This window comes from Marmota flaviventris, chromosome 1 (assembly GCF_047511675.1).
Source record: "Marmota flaviventris isolate mMarFla1 chromosome 1, mMarFla1.hap1, whole genome shotgun sequence".
Classification (NCBI taxonomy): domain Eukaryota; kingdom Metazoa; phylum Chordata; class Mammalia; order Rodentia; family Sciuridae; genus Marmota; species Marmota flaviventris.
Genome location: NC_092498.1, coordinates 206,230,984 through 206,247,214, shown reverse-complemented (window position 1 = coordinate 206,247,214; position 16,231 = coordinate 206,230,984). Strand labels below are relative to the sequence as shown.

The 16,231-nt window shown below is 59.0% G+C and overlaps 2 protein-coding genes across 15 annotated transcripts in view; both read left to right on the top strand.

Moving 5' to 3' along the window:
• Myo9b (myosin IXB) overlaps nt 1-11,146 on the top strand; it is a 98,821-nt gene extending 87,675 nt beyond the window's left edge. For 5 of the 14 annotated variants that reach the window (XM_071601304.1, XM_071601294.1, XM_071601305.1 and 2 more), the window contains 16 exons: nt 1,065-1,198; nt 1,374-1,564; nt 2,357-2,455; nt 2,562-2,735; nt 3,075-3,116; nt 3,316-3,427; nt 4,274-4,347; nt 4,905-5,097; nt 5,192-5,320; nt 5,567-5,672; nt 5,952-6,083; nt 7,568-7,691; nt 8,223-8,270; nt 8,635-8,777; nt 9,532-9,659; nt 9,777-11,146. In XM_071601304.1, the coding sequence (XP_071457405.1) occupies nt 1,065-1,198; nt 1,374-1,564; nt 2,357-2,455; nt 2,562-2,735; nt 3,075-3,116; nt 3,316-3,427; nt 4,274-4,347; nt 4,905-5,097; nt 5,192-5,320; nt 5,567-5,672; nt 5,952-6,083; nt 7,568-7,691; nt 8,223-8,270; nt 8,635-8,777; nt 9,532-9,659; nt 9,777-10,192 (2,245 nt within the window). In that variant the 3' untranslated portion in view covers nt 10,193-11,146. Of the gene's footprint in view, nt 1-1,064; nt 1,199-1,373; nt 1,565-2,356; nt 2,456-2,561; nt 2,736-3,074; nt 3,117-3,315; nt 3,428-4,273; nt 4,348-4,904; nt 5,098-5,191; nt 5,321-5,566; nt 5,673-5,951; nt 6,084-7,567; nt 7,692-8,222; nt 8,271-8,634; nt 8,782-9,531; nt 9,660-9,776 lie in introns of all 14 variants that reach the window. The other 9 variants (XM_071601311.1, XM_071601288.1, XM_071601314.1 and 6 more) reach the window with 6 other exon arrangements.
• Nucleotides 11,147-13,113: 1,967 nt separating this feature from the next.
• Nucleotides 13,114-16,022, top strand: Use1 (unconventional SNARE in the ER 1). The gene is made up of 8 exons (XM_027932084.3): nt 13,114-13,254; nt 13,541-13,590; nt 13,719-13,797; nt 13,888-14,040; nt 14,699-14,711; nt 15,144-15,171; nt 15,426-15,600; nt 15,823-16,022. The coding sequence occupies exons 1-8, from the start codon at nt 13,114-13,116 to the stop codon at nt 16,003-16,005; spliced, it is 822 nt and encodes a 273-aa protein (XP_027787885.1). The 3' UTR covers nt 16,006-16,022.
• Nucleotides 16,023-16,231: the final 209 nt, after the last annotated feature.

Sequence of the window (16,231 nt, the reverse complement as noted above, 5' to 3'; positions counted from 1 at the left end):
GTTCCCCTGGGTTCAATCCCCAGTACCAACAAACAAAGACCCACCCACTGGACTTGCCCACAAAGCCTAGGCCTGTGGCATTCGTTAGCACAAGGTGGCCATGCCTGTGTGCAGGACACCCAGGAAACCTCTACCGCTGCGGGACACCTCCTCTGGGTCTGCAGACGGACGGTTTCCACGGAGTCAAAATCAGTCCTCACCTCTGGGAACCCTTTCGAGAGCCTCAAATAGTAAAATCTAGGTCGAGGTCTGTCCCCAGAGAGCCTCTGCCTGAATGTTCCAGCCGGTTCTTCACAGAGAGGATGGGCCATGGAGCAGTTGAGGTTTGATCCACACACAGGGCAGGTAACAGGAAGCCACAGGATGGGCTCCCTAGGCGTGGGGCCAGAGACCCCTGCTGCAGAGAGACCACCCACCTCACAAAGTTCTGCAACTTAAACAGGAGTTTGTCCTCAGTACTGGAGGCTGAAGGTCCAAACTCCAGGTGTCCTACTCCCTCCAAAGCCACATGGGGCTCCCTCCTGGCCCGTCCAGCCGCAGGGGCTCCAGGCAGTGATCTCTGGCCACATCACTGCAGTTTCTGCCCATCTTCATACGGCCCTCTCCTCCCGTGTCTTTGCCCTTCTCTCCTCCTCAGGAGAGCATCGGGCAGCCTGGCCAGTCCAGGGTGCTATCCCAGAAACCGCCACTCAGACACACCCAAGACCCTTTCTCAGACATGATCGCACTGCACCTCGAGCCCAGGCGTCAAGCAGCCACGTCACATGTGCGTTCTGACTTGTTCTGGCTCTGCGCCTGTGAAAAGCACATCAAGGAGATTTTTTTTGCGGGTGCTGGAGGTCGAGCCAGGGCCACTCAACCAGTCAAGCACTGTACTGTGTCCCCAGCCTCTTTTTTTTTTTTTTTTGGAGACAGGGTCTCACTAAATTAGTGAGGTTGTCCTCAAACTTGGGATTCTCCTGCTTCAGCCTCCTCAATAGCTAGGATTGCAGCTGTGCCCCACGGCACCCCAGAGAGACCTCAGCATGAAAAGACAACAAGAAAGCACGTTGCTGTCTCCCCAGATCCACGTTTAAGAGACTCTTCCTACATAAAACTAAGGACAAAAAGTACATCCTGGAGGGCACCGAGGAGGCAGAGAGCCCCGCGGCAGGCCATGCTGTGCCCGAAGCCGCGGCCTCGAGGAAGAGTGCAGAAGGTCAGTGGCCGCCGGGCTAGAGGCAGAAGCCTCTGCAGACGCTGAGGTCCAAGCCACCAAGGTGGCCTCAGACGGGCACTGCACTTGGGTCCTGATGCTCTGCATTTCTGACAGCCCCAGGGGCCAGCCAGTGCCTCCCCAGATGCACCCTCACAGCTGTTCTGTGTCCCCACAGCCCTCTCCGGCCACCCACACCGCCACGCAGCAGGCGAGAAGCACACCAAGGAGACAGGGGGCAAAGGGAAGAAGAACCGAAACCTCAAGATCGGCAAGATCACGGTGTCTGAGAAGTGGCGGGAGTCAGTGTTCCGCAAGATCACCAACGCCAACGAGCTCAAGTTCCTGGACGAGTTCCTGCTCAACAAGGTGAGCCCTGGGGATGCCAGGGCAGAGGGGCACAAACTCCCCAAGAACAGCACAGCGGGGCAGTCGCTGCCCTCGGCAGATCACAGTCCAGGGCCGGGTGAGGTGCCAAGGACAGGTGTCCTGGTGCCAGCCCCTGTACCACAGGAAAAGTCTCTGTTAGAACCCCAGAAGGTGTCCCTGTCCAGCTGAAGTCCACCTGCTGCCCAGCCTTCCAGGCTCCTGCCCATTCCTGTTCTGTTTAGAATACAGTGTTGCCAAATGCGACTGATTCATGGAGGACATTGATTAGGTGCCACAGAGGTGAAGGCGAACCAGCCAGGGCCAGTGCCTGGGGTGCTCATGGCCCACCTGGGGGTGATCCGGAGCTTCCCAGGAGAAGCAGGGGGTCGCTGAAGGGACACAGCAGTATCTCAGAGTGACCCAGACCCCTGACGCAGCCCACTGCAGGGTGTGGCTAGGCACAAGCTTCTGAATGGGGGGCAGGAAGAGCCTGGAGCCCTCCTGTGGCGGTCCTGTCCTCCAGGGCACATCGACTGGGAACATTCTAGTTAGGACTGAGCAGGATCCCACTGGCATCGGGAGGGTGGAGGCCAGGGATGCTGCCCGGTGACTCGCAGTGCACAGGCCCATCCCAATACAGGGAATGTTCTCTCAGATACCAGAGGGCTGAGTTTTATCCTCTGAGGCCAGAGGAGAACTTAGGACAGGACAGAGCGACCCCAAAGCCTTCCCCAGCACTGCAGGTTCCCAGGCTCATGGCACTGCAGGGACAGGGCCTCTCTCTCCTTGCAGATAAATGACCTGCGCTCCCAGAAGACCCCCATCGAGAGCTTATTCACCGAGGCCACTGAGAAGTTCAGGAGCAACATCAAAACCATGTACTCCGCCCCGGTTCGTGGAAGCCCCAGGCCTTCGGCCTTTCCCACGCCCTCCCCGAGAGCTGTCCCCCGTTCTTGCACAGTCCCTTGCCCTGGGGTGACACCTGGCATTCCTGCAGAATGGGAAAATCCACGTGGGCTACAAAGACCTCATGGAGAACTACCAGATAGTCGTCAACAACCTGGCCACAGAGCGCGGCGAGAAGGACACCAACCTGGTCCTCAACCTCTTCCAGTCACTGCTGGACGAATTCACACGTGGCTACACCAAGAATGACTTTGAGCCTGCAAAGGTACATGTCCCCACACCCAGCCGTGTTCGCACCCTCTCTGCCCTGTACCTGCTTCCACCTGCCGCGCCCACCTCTGCCGCGCCCACCGCAGCCTGGGGCCCATCCCCCACCCCGCCCCACCCCACCTGTTTGCAGGGTCTTCCTTCCTCTCGGGGAGCTGGTGGTAGGGTTAGGGTGGGAGGCACCAGCTCCAGAGGAGGGAGGGGTCGTGGTGCGCAGAGGCTTCCAGCCTCCTCTGTGAGGGGCCAGAATGTCCCTAGGGACACGCGCCACCCTCTATCCCTACAACCAGGCAGGCCAAGTGTCCCTATGAGGACCTCACTTTTGTGTCCTTCTCAGCAGAGCAAAGCTCAGAAGAAGAAGCGGAAGCAGGAGCGTGCCGTGAGTAGGAGTGTGCGTGTGCGTGTGCGACTGCAGTTTTGCGCACAGGCATATTCTGCCTGCGGTGGACACGTGTCCCTACAGACATGCACGTGTGCGCTGTCTCCCAGCTCCTAAGGAGCCCTCTAGCTGGGCGGGCCCCCTGAGGAGCAGGGCGCCCCACGGTACTGGGGAGGCTCAGCCACTCTGCACCCCGCAGGTCCAGGAGCACAACGGGCACGTGTTTGCCAGCTACCAGGTGAGCATCCCGCAGTCCTGCGAGCAGTGCCTCTCCTACATCTGGCTCATGGACAAGGCCCTGCTCTGCAGCGGTGAGTGCCCCAGGCAGCAGCCCTGCCCGCACTGTACCCCATGACCTTTGCCCAGCCGCCAGTCTTTCTGGAACATCACTCCAACACATGTCACCCAGTGTCTCACTCGGTCACTCCCAAGACAGGGCTCAGTCCTCAGGTGGTCCTGAGGCCCACGGGCCAGTCTCACCACCTCTCACCACCTCCTCACACACGTGGGCGCGTCACCCTGCATCCTGTTGCCTGAACTGTCACCTCCTTCTCAGACTCGGGAGCCTGAGATAGGTGCAGGCCCTGGTCACGCCACTGCCAGGCAGCCAGGCAGGACTGAGCACAGTTGCCCCAGGGCTACCAGGCTCTGCACACCCTGCTGTTTTCTGCCAGAACCAGCAGGCCTGGGTCTTTTCAGATTCTGAAACCTTCCTCCTGTCCCCTTGCCCCCGTGTGTGAAGCATTCCCGCCACCCCAGCTGTCAGTGTCCTGAGATGAGGACTCGGAACTTGAGCCACCCGCTGGCTTACCCCCAAAAGCTGGCTCCCTCCTCTCAGCACAGCTGACTTCCGTGTCACATACCCTGGGGCTCGCTCGTGATCATTCAGAGCAGCATCACTCATGCCACATACTGCATCATGTCCCCAGGGCCACCTCCTGGCAGGACTAGGGCCTGGGTCCCCCTAAAAGCCTGTTCTTTGTCCGAGTGGCCATCTGGGTCCAGTCTGAAGTGACTAATGGTCACCAGCTCTGAAAACCTGCCCTGCATCCCTTATGGGAATCAAGGCAGAGACGAGAGCAATGCAGTTGAGAAGGCAGTCAGGCCCGGCCAGTGAGGTGGGCAGTCCAGGAACCTCTGCCCTGTACCCCCTACAGTGTGCAAGATGACCTGCCACAAGAAGTGTGTGCACAAGATCCAGAGCTACTGCTCCTACACGTGTGGGAGGAAGGTGAGGAGTGTGCTCAGGTCCAGAACTTTCTAGAACACTGCCCAGGGCAGCGGGGGAAGCAGTACTTGTGAGGGCCACGTGAGGCACTGGGCAGGCACAGGGAGGTGGCAGGAGGGGCTGCAGCCTCTGATTGTGCAGCACAACACACTTGTCTCCAGTTGTGAGGCCCCCAAGGCAGGAGCTGGACATCTCAGACCCTCGGCCCCTGGGAGAGTCCAGGCTTAGCAGGGGGACACCTGTCCACTGTGACACAGAGAAGTGGAGTCCTGAGTGTTGGGCGTGAGCAAAAGTCAGCATCCACTCATTTGAGGGGGCCCCAAGGGCCAGGGAGGAGCCTCTCCCCCAGAAGATCCTACTCTGTGGGTGCTGCGTGGAGGGACCCCCTGCCTGGTGGCCGTCAAGCTGACATCTGCAACCTGGTGCCCCTAGCAGCTGTGCAAGAGGGGACAAAGGAGCAGGGAGGGATGGCACCTACAGAGGGGGGCCATGCCTCTGCAGGATAGGGAGGGAGGACCCAGGACGGGTAGCTGGAGCCTGACCCCCTCCATGTTCTGCAGAGCGAGCCAGGCGCTGAGCCAGGCCATTTTGGCGTGTGCATGGACAGCCTGACCAGTGACAAGGCCTCAGTGCCCATCGTGCTGGAGAAGCTTCTGGAACACGTAGAGATGCACGGCCTGTACACTGAGGGCCTCTACCGCAAGTCAGGTGCTGCCAACCGGACTCGGGAGCTCCGGCAAGCGCTGCAGGCAGGTAGGCCTTGCGGGCAGGTGGAGACCAGGCGGGTGGACCTGCGCCAGGCCCCTCCCGGGTCTGCCTGCGCCACTCACCAGCCTCTACCCGGCAGACCCCGCGGCAGTGCGGCTGGAGGACTTCCCCATCCACGCCATCACGGGCGTGCTGAAGCAGTGGCTGCGGGAGCTGCCTGAGCCCCTCATGACCTTTGCCCACTACGGCGACTTCCTCCGGGCCGTCGGTGAGCCCCGCAGCACGTGGACATGGGGGGCGAGCCTTGGTGGCCCCGTCAGGAGAGAGACAGAGCATGCGCTCTGGCCAGCCAGGGAGGAGTCCGCCCGCCTCGGGTCCTAGTTAGGGTTGGGTCCCCGAGGCCTACCATTGCTGCCACACACCATCCCGAGGACCACGCAGGGCGGCCCCCTGCACCGAGGCACGCGGGGGAAGCTGGGAGGCCCAGGGTGGCTGATGCCCTCCACCTCCCTAGAGCTCCCAGGAAAACAGGAGCAGCTGGCCGCCATCTACGCGGTGCTGGAGCACCTGCCAGAGGCCAACCACAACTCCCTGGAGAGGCTCGTCTTCCACCTCGTCAAGCAAGTACCACCCCCACCCCCACCCCGCCCCACCCGCCGACCTGTAAGGCGTCCATTCCAGTGCAGCTGGCCTGATGGCTCCACACTGAGACACCTGCCAGCCTTGGGGTCTGGGAGGGGACCAAGCCCACCAGACTTCAGGGCACCTGGGGTCCTTTGTGGCACCCCTCCATGCCTCCCACCCCTGGGATGCAAAGCTTCTTTCCTGGAAGCTGCCCAGGCCCCCGGGAGCTCCCTCTCTGGGCCGCGGCTGCTCCCTGACTGTCAGTGGCCTTGCAGGGTGGCCCTGCTGGAGGATGTGAACCGCATGTCGCCCGGGGCGCTGGCCATCATCTTCGCACCCTGCCTCCTGCGCTGCCCCGACAACTCAGACCCGCTGACCAGCATGAAGGACGTCCTGAAGATCACCACGTGAGTACCAGGAGGGGCCGGCCTCCCAGACACACCCCACCTGGCGTAGCCCAGCCTGTGATGAAACCAAGGAGCCTGACCAAAAACCCCTGCGACATCTCCCCATGGCCGTGTGCCACTGTGTATAGAGAATAGTCTGGAGGTGACAGTGGCCCTGGAGTCCTCCTGAGCTGTGGAGCCATAGATCAGCTTCACGTGGCTGCTCTGCCCTGCAGTTTTTTCTGTGGCGCGGGTGGAAGTCCAGCCTCGCACACCTGAGGCCAGCAGCCAGCTCCGAGTGGCCCCACCACCCACCCCTCGTTCCAGACGTGCTTGGGAGCACGCCACTCTGGACTAAGACCGACTTTTAGCAAAAGCCATGAGGTGAGGGGACTGGGGTTCCTGTCACTGCCCAGAGTCCAGCCCTGCAGACAGCACCAAGGTGGGACTCACCCAGGCTGGTGCAGATGCCACCTCTCGTCATTTCTCAAGCAGTGTGGGTCCTCTGAGTTCTTCTGAGACCAAAAGAACAAAAAAAAAAGAGAGAGAGAGAGAGAAATCCCTCCGACCCTGTGGCAGGGGGAGTGACAAACTGCTGGATTTTTCCAGAATTTTCTTCCCCACCGGACCATTTTCTTCCCATCTGACGATTCTTCAGAACTCTGGGGCTGGGGGTGGTGACAGAGGCTATAATCCCAGCAACTCAAGAAGCTGAGGGCTGGGGTTCCAGGCCGGCTTGGGCAACTTAGCAAAAACCTGTCTTAAAGAACTCAGGAGGTGGTCAGTCATCCATGATAGCAGGGTTTTTAGGTTAGTAGTTGTGGAAATCAGAGCCCATCACACAGGTGGCTTTGTGTGGCAAGCACACACGAAGGTGGCCTGAGAGGAACACCATCTCGTGGGCCCCAGCCGTGTTCACAGACCCCAGCAAAAAGCAGGCAGGCAACAAGGGACGCGAGGTTCTGGCACTGCCCGGGGGCACAGCATCAGCAGATCTGCCTCCAGCCTCTCCTGGCAGAGCCTGTGATCCTTCTCTTCTTATGGGGTCATGATAAGGGGGCCAGGGGCAGAGACCATCTGTCCACCCAGCCTGAGTCTCCATTACTGACCGCCCCCAGCTGAGGTCAGAGCTCATGTTCTGAAGCCCCGGGGCTGGCTGCTCACTGGCCCTGTGACAAAATGCCAACCTGCCTGCACCCCTTACACCTCTGCAAGGTAGGATAGTCCCCACCCTTCTGCTCCCTCTAACCCTCCCTGTTGTTCTTCCTCTTCCAACAGGGAGGCTTCTAGATACAGGGAGCTCATGGCCCAGAGAGGGGGACTGAACTGCCTGAGGTCACACCGCATGGGAGCCAGGGACCCCAGCTGTGTCCCTGACTCCGCCAGCTCTCTGAGCCTCTCTTCCTTCAGTCCCTGTGCCACAGTTCTCGACTAGCACCTACCTGAGCTCAGGGCACCCCCAGGACAGGAACTGAATCCCTGCCTGCTTTGCTGCTTCCCTGTAGGTGCGTGGAAATGTTGATCAAAGAGCAGATGAGGAAGTACAAAATAAAGATGGAGGAGATCAACCAGCTGGAGGCTGCGGAGAGCATCGCCTTCCGAAGGCTCTCGCTCCTGCAACAAAATGCTGTGAGCACCCAGGACGGCGAGGAGGGGGTGCATGGGCGGGGCCTCAACAGGAGACCTGATCGTGGGTGGGGCCGTGGGGCGTGCTTGTGGGCAGTGGGCGTGGTCTCGCTGCCCACGTTCTCCCGCCGACTCCCAGCTCCAAGTTGGACACAGGCTGCTGGGGCCTCATGACGGCACGGGTAGGGGCAGAGTTCCTGGCTTGACCAGACGGTTACAGTCCACGCCCAGCCTCACACCAACCAACTGTCCCTTTCAGTGGACGGGGTGGAGGGACCTGGTACCCGCTTGGTGGTACTTTGGGTCATCTGTCTGGCCTTGTCTCTTGCTGCCCTGGGTCCCACCCACAGAAAGATGTTCCCAGAGCAGGAAAAGAGTCCTCACGTGGTGGGGCAGGGGTCCAGGGGGGAGCGGGTCCTGGGCTCCCAAGAGAGCCCGGAACACTTCCCTGTGCCAACTGCTGCACAGCCCCCTGCTCGTGCCTGCGTCGCAGTCTTGGTGCTTTTGTTCACCCTGTCTTCATCTCTCCCCCAGCCCTGGCCTCTCAAACTGGGGTTTTCGTCTCCCTATGAGGGGGTCCTGGTATGTACGCGCTCTGTGGGTCCTCGGTGCATGTCTCCCAGTGCGTCGGTGCACGCTGGGGTTCCCTTGGCCCCGGGTTCTCGTAGCATAGACCGAGCATGTCCTAGCCTTCCACGTGCATGCTGGGGGTGGCCCTTTGCCTGCTGACCCTCCGTGAGGACCACTAATCAGCCAAGTGCCAGCCACTCTGTCCCTGCAGGATTCCTGAAGTCTCACCAAGAGCCCAGTGGGGCCTCTGCAGAACTAACCTCCCTTGGAGCCCCTTGGTCCGCCTGAGAGCACTAAGCTCCGCCCCCACCGCCTGAGAGCACTAAGCTCCGCCCCTTGAGGGTGCTGGTCAGACTTGTTCCTTCCCTATTTTCAGAACAAGAGCCCCAAGGCCCAGGTGAGCAGGGACAGCAGCCTGGAGGAGCTAGAAGTGCTGCCTGAGGAGGAGGCAGGGGCTGGTGACGAGGACCGAGAGAAGGAGATCCTCATGGAACGGATCCAGTCCATCAAGGAGGAGAAGCAAGTGTCCTTTCCCCCCTTCTCCCTGAGCCCTGGCTACTCAGTACCCGTCCACTGGCCCCACAAGCAACAGAGGGTGTGATCTTGGACACTGCTGGGCAGGGTCTATGCCAGATGGTCTGCCTGACCTTGCCAGGCTCAGTTCTATTGTACCTAGCACAGAGCAGAAAATATTCACCTTGTGGGACACTGCTGTCCCCAAACTTGACCATGAACCCTTGCAGTAGCTCTCTTTAAACCCAGATTTGGGCTGAGGTGTAGCTTAGCGGTGGGGTGCTTTCACAGCGTGGGGGCCCTGGGTTCCATCCCCAGCACCACCAAAAAAAAAAAGAAAGTCCTCTTTTTTGAGGCAGATGTCATGGTACACCCAGGAGAACTGTTAGGTCTGGGCCTTCAAGGCCAGCCTGGGCAACACAGGAACCCCATTTCAAAAAAAAAAATGGTTAACCAGGAAAACAGATGTGACCAGGTTATTTGGCCACCTTACTCTTAGGAACAGGGGACATTGCTCCAGGCAGAGGACAGCACGAGCCGCAGCCCCACGGTGGGAGCACATCACTAGCTCAGTGCTGGGCAGATGCCCGGCTCCCCTCAGCACCTGAACCCCGGGCTGTAAGCAGCCTCAGAGGGCCCAGAGCATTTAGGCCAAGTGTGGACAGACTGCCCTGTCCCTGTCAGCACTTTCCCTGGGTGGGGGGGGGGGGTGCTCCTCATGGTGGGAGCAGCCTTGGACACAGTGACCCCTCACCCTCAGGGAGGACATCACCTACCGGCTACCAGAGCTGGACCCTAGGGGCTCTGACGAGGAAAACCTAGACTCGGAGACGTCAGCCAGCACCGAGAGCCTGCTGGAGGAACGGGCCGGGCGGGGGGCCTCGGAAGGTCAGTATTAAGGTCATGGCCACCTCGCTCCTTCCCGTCCATCCCAGCAGCCCCCGGGGCATGGGTTCATCTGCCCACCCCAAAGCCACAGTAACCCTGCCATCTGTCTCTCAAAAGGGCCCCCCACGCCTGCTCTCCCCTGCCCCAGTGCGCCCACCCCGAGCCCCCTCCCCACGGCAGCCGCCCCTCCACGACGAAGGCCATCCTCCTTCGTCACGGTCAGAGTGAAGACCCCCCGGCGGAACCCCGTCATGCCCATGGCCAACATCAAGCTCCCGCCTGGCCTGCCCATCCACCTTCACGGATGGGCGCCCAGGGCCCAGGAGGCTGCTGTCCCAGTGAGGCGCCGAGAGCCCCCTGCCCGCCGCCCGGACCAGGTTCACTCAGTGTACATCACGCCCGGGGTGAGCCTGCCTGCGCAGGGTGCCCTGGAACCCCTGGAAGAGGACGACCGGCCTCCTGGGTTCAAGCGGAGGTACTCAGACCCCCCAATGTACCGCCTGCCCCCCGCCTCGGGTCAAGCCAACGGCTGAAGGCGCCAGCGACAGTCTGCGTGTCTGAGGACGGCCCTGTGCTGGAGCCGGGCACCTGAGCTGTGGAGCCAGCCTCTAGCAGAAAGACCCAGAACAAACAGCTCTAAGAGCAGATCGAGGTAGCCTAGGCTCCAGGTGCAGGCGTGGCAGGACCCCGGGGTCCACGCGGCGCCCCATGCACCGCGGCGCCTGCAGCACCAGGTCTATGGCAGCCCGTGTCTCCCCCTTGTGTGTTTTTACAGTAACTGTTTTTTTGTGGTTTACATAACTTTAAACTGAAACAGCCTTAACGGAAGACCAAATCGTTTTTTATATGTTTATGTTCAAACTTTTATATTAACGCTGTGCGTCTCCCTGGTGACCTGGACTGGTCCTCAGTGCGGGGCCACTCGCTCAGCTACATGCTGCATCCAGTCAGTGGGCAGTCATCGAACTGGGACCCTGCAAGGAGGGGGTTAGCCCCTCGGGGCACCTGACCTCCCCAGTCTGTTTCCAATGCTCATCTCCGGCAGCAGCGGCCACCTGGCCACGTACATTCCAGGGAACACTGGAGCCTTCCACAGGGTCAGGCTGTTGGCTAGAGCCAGGATATGAATCAGGAATGGCCCTCAACCCAGGCAGCACCAACCTCGAATCCCAGGGAGACCTGAATGTGCTGTCTCAGCTCTCTACCGTGCCTGGATGCCGGAGGCTCTAGGAGGCTGCCCTGGGCACTGCCTGCCCTGTGTGACATGAGCCAGTGACTCAGGACCATTAGGGGTGGGTTGGGTAGGGCAGGGAGGGCAAAGCCTGCAGTGCACATCCCTGCAGCAGCAGCAGCAGCCTGGGGGTGCGGGGAGTGGAGCCTCCCCTCTCAAGCTCCACCCACTCCCCCGGGCACTTGGACACTTGGCCACAGGCCTGGGACAAAGGGCACTCTGCACAAGGTGTGAAATAAAGAAAAAGTGCCTGTGACTGTTTTGGTGGGATTCTTGCTCAGTCTGGCTTTGGGGTGGGAGTGGGGTCAGCCCTGCAGCCTCAGCCGGAGGGTTGTGGGGACCAGTTTGACACTCCACCAAAGGTGCTGTGGGACTTTCATGAACTCTTCGCCTAAGGAAGATAAGCTTGGCTCGTTTCTGAGGTTTGGGGAGGGGGCCGGGGACTTGGTTTGAAGTGCTGGGTCCCAGGGCCTCCCACATGCTAGGCAGGCGCGCTCTGCCTCCTGAGCTGCACAACCAGCCCTTTCTGTTTATTCTGAAATAGGAGCTCACTTAGGCTGTCCAGGCTGACCTTGAAATTGCCTTAGCCTACCGAGTGGCAGGGGTTGCAGGTGTGCCCACCTGAGATGGGCTTCTTTATTGACTGGGAAAGCTGAAGGAGTAGGGAGCTCCCAATAGCGCTGCCTCATCTCCTGCTTCAGCAGCAGCCTGCGCCCAGCTGGGGCATAATGGCTGAGCATCTCTAATCCAAAGGCTCCAAGATCCAAAACTCTTGAGCACTGACACACATCACAGATGGGAAATTCCATACCCAGACTCCCACAAGGGGTCTCTGTCAAAACACTATAACGTTGCACACAAATGCCCTCTGGGTCTAGAGGTGTAACTGGGCAGTAGAGCACATGCTCATCACACCAGAGCCCTGGGTTCAACCCCAGCACCAAAATGAATTACGTCAGACTCTCTGTATAAGGCATATGAGACAAATCAAGTTTGTGTTTGCACTTGGGTCCCATCTCCAGCATATCTCAGTTATGTATAAATACTCGAAATTCCTCAAAGCTCAGAAATCCAAAAACAGCTGAACACAAGCAGTTCCCATAGGAGATACCTAACCTGTATCAGTGCAGAGGCCACGCACCCCGTGGAGGGGCAGTTCCTTATGGGTGGGGTAGAGCCAGGAGCAACCACTGCACAGGTGGGCCAATCCCATGAGCTGCTGTGAGAACTGATTGGCATGGGCCCCAGGGGACCCTGAAGAAGTCCAGCAGGTGCTTGGAGAAGCGCGGAGGTTGGTCCATGGCCACGTGGCTGGGAAGGGCTGGGGGTAGGATTCACATGTCAGCCTCTAGAGGTCACTCTATGGGCCCTAGGTTTGGTCTCCTCTCTGGTCTTTTCAGGCCCATCTATGTGACCAGAACATGGGGGATAGGAGAAGTGGGGAGACTGATGAGAGCTCATGCCCCCACCCTCACTACACTCCTGAAAATCTGCGAGAACTCTGTCTTCCTAGGGATCTGGATAGGCTCTCCCAGTTAGGCGTGGCCTAGCCCTACGTCTAGCTCCAAGGCTACTCAAGTCCTCCTGGAGGCAATAATGAGACGTGTTGTCCACTTCCCAGAAAAAAAGCACAGAAAAGAAATCCCTTCAAGGTCATGCAGAGTCAAGAGTCCGGTGCGCGGCGAACGCCTGTAATTCCAGCAGCTGTGGAAGCTGAGGCAGGAGGATCACGAGTTAAAAGCCAGCTTCAGCAACAGCGAGGCGCTAAGCAATTTAATGAAACCCTGTCTCTTAAAAAAAAAAAAGACAAAACAAAGCAAAAATCAGAGCTGGGATAAAAATGGATGAGCCCCTCCGACCAGAAAAATCAGAGTCTGGAGTCATATAATGAAGCAAGGAAGGGCCCAGGATTCCTTAGAATGCCTGGATGCGGAAGAGCTCGGTGTCAGAATAATCCAGGCAGGATTCTGAACAGTCGGAACCGAACACCCAAAGGGCAAGTCGCACGTGGGCCTGACACCAGAAGACCCTGTCCTTCCAACCCTTTCGGAGAATCGAGATGCTCACCAGGAAGAGCAAGCGATTTCGCCCTGAATAAATATGGACGCGACAGCGCCTCCCCTAGCAACAAGCCTTACTTCCACCTTAAGTAACTGTAGGCTAATGAGCGCGAAGGTCCGCCCGGAAGGAGGCCGGAAGCAGCCACTTCCGCCATCCCTAAAGATGGCGCCGGCGGAAGGGGCAGGATACAGCCCGGTAGCGATGGCAGCGTCGAGGCTGGAGCTTAACCTGGTGAGGCTGCTGAGCCGCTGCGAGGCAATGGCAGCGGAGAAGCGGGACCCAGATGAGTGGCGCCTGGAGAAGGTGAGGGGAATCCCACGCTGCCGCGTACAGCCTAACTCCTGGAGGGCGGCTCCTTGGGTTGGCAAGCCCCGGGCCTCATTCCCCGGCCCCCTCCACCTCACTGCCACGCCCCTTCCGGTCAGCTCCGCCACGTCCACCTGCTGCAACCGTGCATAGTACCAAGTGCCCCGCCCCCCCGCGGCCCCTCCCGGCGTTTGATCCCTCCCTTCCCACCCTCCGGCCTGGCGCCGCCCCTCTCGTGGCTCCCACCCATGAAGCTAGGTAACACCCTGTTCTTCCTCCCCAGTATGTGGGGGCCCTGGAGGACATGCTTCAGGCCCTGAAAGCCCAAGCCAGGTGAGTGGGCTTCAAATTCGGATGTAGGAGTTCTCTCAGGGCACCCCAGGGCTCCGGTGCCTGCCCTGGACCCCTTCCTGAACTAGAGAGAGTGGGCAGGTTTCTTTTTCCTCTCCTCCGTCTTCCAGCAAACCAGCCTCCGAGGTGATCAATGAATATTCCCGCAAGGTGGATTTTCTGAAGGGGATGCTGCAGGCAGAAAAGTTGGTGAGCAGGGCTGGTTCTGCCTCCTCAGCCCCCATCAAGTGCACCAGAGCCCCAGTGCCTTCAGTTACCTATCTTCCCACATTTCTACAGACTTCCTCCTCAGAGAAGGCACTAGCCAACCAGTTCCTGACCCCTGGTCGCGTGCCGACCACCGCCAGGGAGCGTGTGCCTGCCACCAAGACGGTACATCTGCAGTCCCGGGCACGGTACACCAGCGAGATGCGGAGTGAGCTGCTAGGCATGGTAGGCTCCCTCCCTTGTTCCTGGGAACCCCTCAGATAATCCCCGAGTACAATGCCTGCCAGGATAATAAAGCAGAGCCCAACAGCTCTTCCGTGGGCCAGCAGACAAGCCTTCCCAAGAAAGGGCCATTGTGGCCAGGCATTTGTTCGATGATTCAGTACACAAATGAGAAATGTGTTGAAGCCCCAGAGTTAACCCCCACCCCCAGCAGGATTTGGCTCCTGGCTTGCCATTTTCAAGAGACAGGCAGGTTTCTTCATCTATAAAATACGATGAGAGTTGCTTTTCTGAGTACTTCACATGCATCAGCTCAGCCCTTCCAAATGTGAACTGCTGTCATGACCAGTTTATAGATGAGGAAACCAAGGCTTGCAGGTCACAGGATTTGCCCAGGCCTCTGAATAAGGATATGGAAGTTTTTTTGGGGGGGGTTCGTTATTAGTTTTTTGTTTTTTAATATTTTTTAGCTGTAGATGGATACAATATCTTTGTTTTAATTATTTTTTATGTGGTGCTAATAATAGAACCCAGTGCCTCACACATGCTAGGCAAGTGCTCTATCCCTGAGCCACATCCCCAGCCCAAGTCTGGAGAGCAGAAAGGACAGATTTGGGATAGGATAGGGTGGTGACTTCATCTCTCTCCATTCTTCCAATAGGACTCTGCTGGAGGTGAGTGACTGAATGAAATAGGACTCAAGCCCAGGTACCTGGAACAAAACACATGTCCCTGCTGCTCCCAACCTGGCTCCCACAGGTCTTCCCTGGTCCAGGGAGAATGTCACCCAGTAATGTCTGGAGGGCAAGTTAGGACAGAGGAAGTGGCCCCTGGAAGAGAGAGCTGAGCACTGCCAGGCCACAGGACCAAGGCTGGCCTAGATGGAGAGACCTGGGGTCTTGAGGAGCCCAGTCAGTGTTGGGAAAGACTTTCTACAAGAAGGGACATTCTAGCTAAAGCTTTGAAGTATGATTAGGAGCCCACTGGGCAGCAGCCCAGGTGAGGAAATGGCATGCCAGGTAGCAGACAGGGCCCAGGCAAAGATCAGGAGGCTTGAAGCAGAAACCAATCTCTCCTTCTTGCTGCTTGGCCTCTTTTGCTTCCAGAGCCCGAGCAGGACGTGAGGAAGCGAAGGTGAGTGTCTCCAGCCTTCTGGAATGGGTGGGGAGGGGGCTGCAGAAACCTTGGGCCACTGAGGTGCCGCTGCAAGTCACCCAGTAGAAGCCACTTCTGAGAACGCTCTTCCCAGAAGCCACACAAAGAAGGGGAGACAGTCCCCAGCAGGGCATCGGCTGGGGCCACAACCTCCAGGCTCCTTGGGAACATGGCCGTCTCTTTCCCTCCCTGCTCCACCTCTCCTACCCGCACATCCCCCATGTGTGGATCAGTGGGGTGGCGGGGCCCAGGCCTGTGGACGAGAAGCAGTCAGCAGCTGAGCTGGACCTCGTCCTGCAACGACACCAGAACCTCCAGGAGAAGCTGTCAGAGGAGATGCTAGACCTGGCCCGGAGCCTCAAGACCAACACGCTGGCTGCCCAGAGCGTCATCAAGAAGGACAACCAGGTGTGGGGGTGGGAACTCTCCAGCCTCTGCCTTGGGGCATCAGAGGTGGCTTCTCAGGAGGGGGGGCGCTGTGGCTGGGTTCTGCTGGACCAATAGGAGTTTGGTAGGAAGCCAAAGTAGTGGCAGTCCCAGCAAAGGGCAGAGCATCGGCACAGATGGAGAGGTGCAGCCTGCCCTGGGGTGGCCCCAGCCCTGTTGACATCCTGTCCACCTCGTCCACAGACGCTGTCACACTCACTCAAGATGGCTGACCAGAACCTGGAGAAGCTGAAGACAGAGTCGGAGCGGCTGGAGCAGCACGCACAGAAGTCGGTCAACTGGCTGCTCTGGGCCATGCTCATTATCGTCTGCTTCATCTTCATCAGCATGATCCTCTTCATCCGCATCATGCCCAAGCTCAAATAAAGACCGGCTCCACCCTGTGTGTCCTGTCTGCCCTCGACCCATCTAGGAAGTCCCCTTGAAGGGGGATGGAGACAAGATGGGAGGGTCGTGGGAAGTCTCCAGGAGCCACAGAGAGTGGATGAGCAGGGAGGAAGAAGCTTCGGCTTCAGGGACCTGGAGGAGGTTGACAGCAAACACACCGCATTCCATCCTGGTGTGTGTCCCACTCTAGACAAGGCCAGGCCCC

What these genes read in the sequence shown, in the direction of transcription:
- Use1 (XM_027932084.3), top strand. Translation starts at nt 13,114, where the DNA reads ATGGCGCCGGCGGAAGGGGCAGGATACAGCCCGGTAGCGATGGCAGCG. An exon ending in GCCCTGAAAGCCCAAGCCAG is followed by an intron (nt 13,591 to 13,718) that starts GTGAGTGGGCTT and finishes TCCGTCTTCCAG; the next exon opens with CAAACCAGCCTCCGAGGTGA. An exon ending in TGCTGCAGGCAGAAAAGTTG is followed by an intron (nt 13,798 to 13,887) that starts GTGAGCAGGGCT and finishes ACATTTCTACAG; the next exon opens with ACTTCCTCCTCAGAGAAGGC.